Source organism: Chrysochloris asiatica, unplaced genomic scaffold, assembly GCF_000296735.1.
Source record: "Chrysochloris asiatica unplaced genomic scaffold, ChrAsi1.0 scaffold00099, whole genome shotgun sequence".
Lineage (NCBI taxonomy): Eukaryota > Metazoa > Chordata > Mammalia > Afrosoricida > Chrysochloridae > Chrysochloris > Chrysochloris asiatica.
This window is the reverse complement of record NW_006408617.1, coordinates 817,786-826,606: the sequence shown is the minus strand read 5'-3', so window position 1 is coordinate 826,606 and position 8,821 is coordinate 817,786. Positions and strand designations below refer to the sequence as shown.

The window sequence follows — 8,821 nt, the reverse complement described above, 5'->3', positions numbered from 1 at the left end:
TCCTTTGCTTTCTTGACTGCTGCTTCCATGAGTGTTGTTTGTGGATCCAAGTAAAATGGAATCCTTGATAACTTCAATCTTTTTTCCATTTATCATGATACTACTTATTGGTTCAGGTGTGAGGATTATTTTTTTCTTTATGTTGAAGTGTGGTCCATAGTGAAAGCTATGGTCTTTGATATTCATCATTAAGTGTTTCAAGTCCTCTTCTCATAGCAAATTAGACAAAATAAATTTCTGCATCTTGATGTTAGAAACCATTTAAAATATCTTTGCAAATATCCTGACTTTCTGAAATTTACATGGTAGGTTCTCAACTTGGGTGGAATATTAGGATTTTAATAATATATGTTGTTGTCAAGTGCCATCAACTCTGTTCTAACCGATAGTAACTCTGCATAGGGTTTCCAAGCAGCAGCTAGTGAGCTTGAACCACTAAACTTGCGGTTCAAAGTGTCTTTGCAGTCCAGCACATTAACCCATTGTACTACACCAGAACGTATAAAAGCCATTTATTTAAAAAAGTAATGGTGTCTTAAATATATTTCAACTTTAAATAAGTATAATAGAAAATCCATTATTATAATTGCTTCAGAGTACAAGGCAGTCATTGAAAGGCAACTCCAAATTGTATGTTGTTAAATTCTGTTGATCTCGAATGAATGTTTCATGAAAGTCATATTAAACAAATTAAGCAGATGATCCAGTGATAGCTTTAATGTATTGCATCTGTCTTTACTCATCCATACAGAAGACAAACATCCTGTTTGTCTAGCTGACTCTAGCTAAGTGATATTTGGTGTGAGTTTTCCTACCTGTTCAGAGAGTACCATCACAACAAGTTAAAATCCACTTAAATATAATCATCCATTGCTGAAATGGAACTATCAGCAACTTTTTTGAAGTTAATGGGATTGTGTTAGTTTAGTTGTATTGCAAACATTAATAGGAGAAAGAACGCTTATTTTATGTGTAATGAAATACTTATAACTACTGTGATTTCTTTTTTTGTGACTATGTGAAACATAAGATTAGCTTTTAGATTGGTAGAATATTAATTTTTTCCCATTCCTTGTTATATAAGTGATACAGTTTTAGACCTTTTTCCCCAACTAATATTGGTAAATATGGTCACTTCTTAAATAAGGTTATTATGGTTAAGCCAAGCTATATTATAGAAATGTTACTGCAATTTTCATGAATTACTGTATTTATGACTTGTTTTATCAATATTTTAAATTTCGATGCTTATAATTAAGATGTCAGGAAGCAAATATGTAATTAAATATGCAACTTTGTTCATTGTAAATACTGTTGATTTTAGGAGAATTTGTATGAATGCATGAAGGCATATGTTGTTAAGTGCCATGGGGTTGGTTCCAACTTATAGCAACCCTATATAGAGTTTCTGAGGCTACCAATCTCTACAGGAGCAGAAAGTCTCATCTTTGTCCTGAGGAGTGACTGGTGGGCTCGTATCACTGACCATGTGCTTAGCAGACCTTATGCTTATCCTGCGAGCCACAGTGCCTTCCATGGAGACATACAAGAAGCTGATAAAGATTACCGAGCTAAGATCAAAATGAGATGGAAAAACAGTCACATTTTAACCAGTAAAGTTGTTTTTTGGTGTTTAATTGTGTGGCACTGCAGGATAATGCGCTGGACTGCAAGGTCAGTTTGTACCGCAAGGTTAGCGATTCAAACTCACCAGCCGCTTCTCGGAAACCCTACACAGGGTCACTATGGCTCAGAACCAACTCGACGGCACTTAACAACAACAACAATTAAAGGCTAGTATGGGAGGATTTTTTTTATCCACTGTGTAAACATTACTTCTGTCCAATCTGGCTGGCTCAGATGAGGAAAAATATGTATATATTTCGATGCATGTTGTTGATAGTTATTAGGGCCCATTGAGTTGGTTCTGACTCATAGCGACTGTGTACAATGGAACACAGTGCTGCTGGTCCTGTGCCATGCTCCCATCATTCCTCGGTTTGAGCCCATTGTTGCAGCCTCTTTTTTTTTTTTTTAATATTCATAAATTTATTTATATAACACTTTTTGATATTTGGTTTTCAAATAAATTTTTTAAATTGAAAGAAATCAGTGTACCAGAGTAATATACTCTGATACCTTTGAATGCGAAATAGAGAAAATACAGGGCAAGGCAGACTATTCCTCCTTTTCCAATTCCTTTTGAATTTTACGTAGAATAACTGAGAAGAAAAAGTAGGGCATAATGGTTCAACAGAGAAATGAAAACTCTGACTCATTAAGAACCATAACTACCAAACCTGAACGACCTTTTTTATAATTTAACTTTGCTCACTCTGTGAGGAGACCCCTATGCTTCCCTCTACCCTTCCTACTAATCCCCCTCTACTAATCCTCCATCATCACTGCCACTTTCATGCTAACTTCTGCTAATACAAGCAAAGAGCTCATGCCCATTTGATAGAGAAAATTGAACATGGCTTGGTTTGGGTTACAGTTGAAAAAGCATTTAAACCACAAGAAACCTATATTCTGTTTCAGGCTTCCTAATCTTGTTTTGTTTCCCGTCTCTCATTTTTCTTCTTTTTAACCTTAATCAGATGAAGAGAATGAAACAAAAAGATCATCCCCTGAACCAGAACTACATCTCAGGTCTTACCAAATGGAAGTTGCTAAGCCAGCCTTAGAAGGGAAGAATATCATCATATGCCTTCCTACAGGGAGTGGGAAAACCAGAGTGGCTGTGTACATTGCCAAGGACCACCTGGACAAGAAGAAAAAAGCATCGGAACTTGGAAAAGTTATGGTCCTTGTCAACAAGGTATTAAAAGATCATGATATAACTTTCTTTGTTCACTTTCATTTTATTAATCAGAAACTTTGTAGAATTTAATTAGGAGTAATGCCAATGTAAAGGAGCCCTGGTGGCTCAGTGCTGTTTAACCAGCTGCTCTGTGAGAAAAATGACCTAGAGATCTGTTCCTATAAAGATTTTAGATTAGGAAACCTTTCAGGGCCTAAGAGCTGCCTCTAGATGGAATTGATGTGATGACACACAACAACAACTATGTCAATATAAGTCATTCATTTTATTTCTACTTCTTGCATTTGTAAGTTATCAGCCTTTAAAATGGAATATATAGACTGAGTGTGTTTACCCAGATATTCCTTAAGATTAACTACAAATCTGTTGTTATTATTATATGTGAACCTAAGTGTTCCCCAAAGATCACTAGAATCTGTAATCAGATATTAACATATTATCATTTAAAGTCCATTTGTCTGTCAGGAGACTTGGTGGCACAGTGGTTAAAACTTTGAGCTGTTAACTGAATGTGACAGTCTGCTTCTAGGAAGATTTAAAGATGTGGAAACTACGTGGGGACCACTCTATTCTGTCCTATAGGGTCACTGTGTGTTAGAACTGACTTGACAGCAATAGGTTTGGTTTGATTTTGTCTATTAATGTGTCAATCAAAGGCAGTAATGTCCTCTTTATCCAGAATATGGTTTGGTATGAAAAGAAAGACAGAATTCATTCTCTGATCAACTAACACCGTTAAAATCTCTACATTCATTCATCGAAATCTGTTGCCCTGGAATTCCTACCCATTGATTATAGATTTTTCCTTTGTGACTATACAAAGTCAATCTTAATTCTCATGACAGCCCTTAACAAAGAGGAGCCAGAATCATGTGGCTTTTAAGTTATTTTTCTGTTTTGTTTGCTCTTCAGAAAAAATGTCCTCAGTTGCTTCCACTCTTCTTCATACTACATGGTTTCCATACTTTTCACCATCCTGAGTACTCACAAACTTTCAGAGCTTTATCTAAGGGTCACTGACTCTATGGTTTCCAGAGTTGGGCAAACAACCAGAGGCAGGGTCTGATCCTGTGCAGAGTGCAGGAGACATGAGCTATGGTACTCAGTCCGGGACTGGATTTAACTTTAACTGCAGAACTGGCATCCATGCATTCAATTGGAGTTTGCTACACTAAAATGCCTGAACTCCTGTTGATTTGAAAATGTTTTAAGCCTAGTCTAAATTTGTGCAGGTTCGTTTAACTTAAATGCAAATATTTATATTCATTTCTTCTTATCTTTCATATTGATTAATAATTCATGCTCTCATGCTTTTTAAATATGTCTATTGAACCATCTTTTTTTTTTTCTTAACTCGTTCTCCTCTCAAAACTGTGGTGTAGTCATGAACCTTCTATCCCATAAGACTTCAGTGATTCTTATGAATTCACATTTACAGCCATGTTTAAATGTTAATTTGTTATCAATTATTCATATTAATTTAAATTTTGTGTGAAAATTTGAGGACATAAGTCTAATTCCTGATCTTCTTCCCTATTGTTTTTTTTCACAAACTTGCTAGTTCTTTCATCTATGTCATAGTTGCTGTTTACTACCCCTATTCTTTTCATATTAAAAAAAATTCAGCTTTAGTTCTCTTTAATTGAGTCAGAAAAATCTCTGGTCCAGTAAAATAACATAACCTGTGTTCTGTATTTGGCCCAGAAGCAAGATGTTGATCTAGAAAAGACAAATCCTGTTGCCTAACACCATTTACTTCCATCTCCCTTCCTCCCTCCTTTCTGTAGATACAACCTTCAAATGCAGGGAGAAATGAAAACACCACCTGTGTTCCCAGACCTTCCATTTCCTATCTAGGGCTTCAACGTCATGAGAGAGAAATCCCAGGTTCCTTCAGAGGCTGAAAGCAGCCCCATATGATTCAGCAGAAGTGGGTAGCAGTTGGGTTTGATTAGTCTTGGCAAGCATTCTGTCACATCTCAGGAAAAGGCTCCAAGAGGACCACACACCTCCCAATTAGCCATGTCAGCCTTGCATATGGCTTTCTTTGTGTCCTTCAATAGGAAGTCAATACCACCCCCTGTGAGAATCAGGATTTCCAACACCTGTTACCTACTGTGACAACTTCTTTTTGTTCTATAGATCAGAGGATGTTGCTTCTTTGGAAGATCTTGACTTACCCTTTATGAGAAGAAATTCATGTCATTATAGGATAGAAGGAACTATTATTTTTCCATCTTACCTAACACAAAACAGGCTCTGAGCCTTTAACTGGTTGTTACAGGTAATGCAGCCAAGAAGTAGCAGACCTGAGACTTGAATCCTTATCTAACCTCAACTGGTCATCCCTTTCCATCATACTTTATTTCCAGAATAAAAGGCTAAGAGAACTAACCATCAAGGGAGTGTTTTGAGTACTGGCAATATGCCAGGATCTATTCCATTTAATTTTAATAACAACTCTACGTTGTTGTTGTTGTTGTTGTTGTTGTTGTTATGTGCCGTGGAGTCAGTTCCAACTCATAGCGACCCTGTACAGGGTTTCCGAGGCTGTAAATCTTTACGGGAGCAGAAAGCCTCATCTTTCTCCCGCGGAGCGACTGGTAGTTTCGAACCGCTGACCTTAAGGTTCGCAGCCCGATTCGTAACCACTACGCTATCAGAGTTCCTTAGTAAAGGTTAACAATATTCTCCTTTTATTAATGCATTGAGATTTTGTCTCTCCATACTTTGGACATAATGTCAGAAGGGACCAATCCCTGGAGAAGTACATCATGTTGGTAAAGCAGAGGATCAGTGAACAGGAGGAAGACCCCTAATAAGATGGACTGGCACAGTGGCAGCAGCAATGAGCTCAAGCTTAACAACAGTTGTGAGAATGGTGCAATACCGGGCTGTGTTTGCTTATGTTGCGCATGGGGTCGCTAAGAGTAGGACACCTAACAACAACAACAATGTTAATGCATACATTGAGATGAGCAGAGATTAAGTAACTAAGACTACTCAACAAACAAGTGGCAAGAGTCGCTATTTTCAGAGGTGATTTTCTTTTCTCTGGATCTTACTACCTATTCCCACTAAATTTAATTTCTACTCTTTTCATAATTTTCTTCTCTGAATATTTCCTCTGTCTTATATAAATGGAATGAAAAGAATAATTTCAGAAGAGTAAAGCAGGAGTTTGTGGGAAATGGAGAAGAGCTGTGGTTCTCAAATTTCAAAGGGCTTGTGGTGCTGCAAGATAATGCGCTGGACTGCAAGGTCAGTTTGGGCTGTAAGGTCAGCGGTTCAAACCCACCAGCCGCTCCTTGGAAGTCCTATAGGATCACTATGAGTCGGAACTTACTTTACAGCACTTTACAACAAGAAGTATAACACAGGATATTTCACAATCATACAGGTTTTGGGGCTTTGTACCCAGAGATTGTCCTTGGACTCAATATTCCTTGGTTGGATTCTGGAAGTCTGTATTTTCCTAGTCACTCAAGAGACTTTGTGGCCAGTAGATCACGGACCTTAGTTTCGAAATACACTAAATTAAAGTTTCTCTTCTTACTCTTTTTAGCCTGTGTTTAGTCTTTCCCTTTCCAACCTTGATAACTAATTTAAGACCATGTTGCTTCCATGGAATTTAAAGATTCCCTTTTACCACCCTCTTCCACATTTACTATTAAAAGTCTTCAACATTTCTACTCAATAACAATGCAATGCAGTACTCTTAAGACATTATTTTCTCACTCAACAACAAGCCTGTCCTTGTTTTACACATCATCAAATGTATCTTAATTCAAGGAGTACCTGGGTGGTTTGAACAATTATGTGTTCAACTACTTGCCAAAAGGTTGGTGGTTCAAACCTACCCAGGGGGGCCTGAGAAGATAGGTCTGATAATCTACTTCCGAACAGTCACAGACTTGAAAACCTGTGGAGCACAGTTCAACTCAATATACAAGAGTTCGTCATGAGTTAGAATTTGGATCAACACCAATGAGCAAAATAAAAAATAAATCGCACTTACTGTGCAGACCAGTGGAAAGATAACCACTGATAATGAACAGTCATCAGATAGATTGTTGTTGTTGTGTTGTTAGGTGTTTTCCAGTTGGTTCTGACTCATAGTGACCCTATCTATACACAACAGAAAGAAACACTGCTCAATCCTGCATGATCCTCACAATTGTTATATTTGAGCCCATTGTTGCTACCACTATGTCAGTCCATCTTATTGGAGATTTTCCTCTTTTAGCCAGCCTTCTACTTCACCAAGAATGATGTCCTTCTTCAAGGATTGATCCTGCCTGATTATGTGTCCAAAATATAAAGTCTCACCCTCCTCGCTTCTAAGAAGCATTCTGGCTGTACTTCTTCTAAGACAGATTTGTTTGCTCTTCTGGCGGTTCATGGTATTTTCAATATTTTCTGCTAACACCATAATGCAAGTGCATCAATTCTTCTACAGTCTTTCTTTTTCATTGTCCAACTTTCACATATATATCAAGCAATTGAAAATACCATGTCTTGGGTCAGGCACATCTTAGTCCTTAAAGTGACATCTTTGCTCTTTAAAAACTGCTCTTTTGTAGCAGTTTTGCGTAATGCAGTATGTCTTTTGATTTCTCGACTATGTCTTCCATAAGTGTTGATTGTAGATCCAAGCAAGATGAATTATTTGAGAATGTCAGTATTTTCTCCAATTATAATTTTATTTACTGGTCCAGCTGTGAGGATTTTCTTTTTTTTATCTTTATATTGAGGTGCAATCGATACTTCATTAGTGAGTATTCCTCTTTGCTTTCCGCAAACAAGGTTGTATCATCTGCATATCACAAGTTGTTAACGAGCTTTCCTCCAGCCCTAATGCCATTCACATTCTTCTTATAATCCAATTCCTTAGATTATATGCTCAGCATATCGATTGAATAACTCTGGTGAAAGGACAATCCTGATTTTAAACTATACAGTATCCCCTTGTTCTATTCAAATAATTACCTCTTACTGTATGTACAGGTTATTCATGAGCACAATTAGGTGTTCGGGAATACCCATTCATTGTAATGTTAACCATAGTTTGTTATGGTCAGGAGGGTGGGGCTTGATGGAGGATAGGGTAGAGGTGCAGCGAAGTTCTCCATCAGCAATACCACAGCATACCAGGTGAAGAGGGTTCAGGGAAGAGCTCCAAAACACTGAACCACATATATAGGAATATTTTAAATGTTTGATGGCTTATAGCTAATGGAACTTGTAGCAGAAGTAAGAAATCTCATACTTTAGAATCTGCCGGGCTCAGCGACCTGGAGCCAACAACTTGGGTGAGAGCAAACGGCAAGACCAAGTATGGGAGCAGTCCTACCACGGAATAACACCACGGGAACCTTGGAGCAAAGATGGACAATACATTTTGTTGGTTTTGCTTTGTTCTGATTTTTTTTGCAGGGGTATCTATTCATTGGCCTCCCACTGTTTGCACACCTCCATTCTGGTGACTAGGGGGGCGTGCCTGAGCGAGTGGACACCCCCCACCCCCACCACTGGTGGGTTCTTCTGCTATGCATGCACACAGATACTCTCAGCATTTAAAGAGACCAGCAGCCTAAGAGCTGGCCCTGAACTGTTTTTTAATAGGAAAAAGGCCAGAACAAGGGTGTGGAGAGGGAAAGACAGTTTAAAAACAAAACAGGCCGAAAATTAAATCCTGAGGTACAACATAATAACCAACCGTTGCATCTTGAAATTTATCAGGCTACCTTGAAGGCAAGAAACTGAAAGAAGATAGTAAAATCATACTAATATTAGGCTACAGATATATATTTTGTTTCGTTCTCTCCCTTTTCTGCAATTATAGACTACAGTATCCAACCTAGTTTGTTGTTGTTGTTTTTTGTTTTGTTTTTTCTTGTTATTTTGCTATTGCTGTTTTGCTGTTTTATGTTCCCCCTTTTACCTTTGGGGGACTCTTTCTCTCACTATATTATGTAAGAAGAGACAGCAACTGCT

General features: G+C 37.8%; 1 protein-coding gene across 1 annotated transcript in view; it reads left to right on the top strand.

Annotated features, from left to right (window-relative positions):
- Positions 1-8,821, top strand: part of IFIH1 (interferon induced with helicase C domain 1) — a 96,369-nt gene that overhangs the window by 47,625 nt on the left and 39,923 nt on the right. Inside the window, exon 5 of the mRNA XM_006866991.1 lies at positions 2,601-2,821. Within this exon, the coding sequence (XP_006867053.1) occupies positions 2,601-2,821 (221 nt within the window). The remainder of the gene's footprint in view (positions 1-2,600; positions 2,822-8,821) is intronic.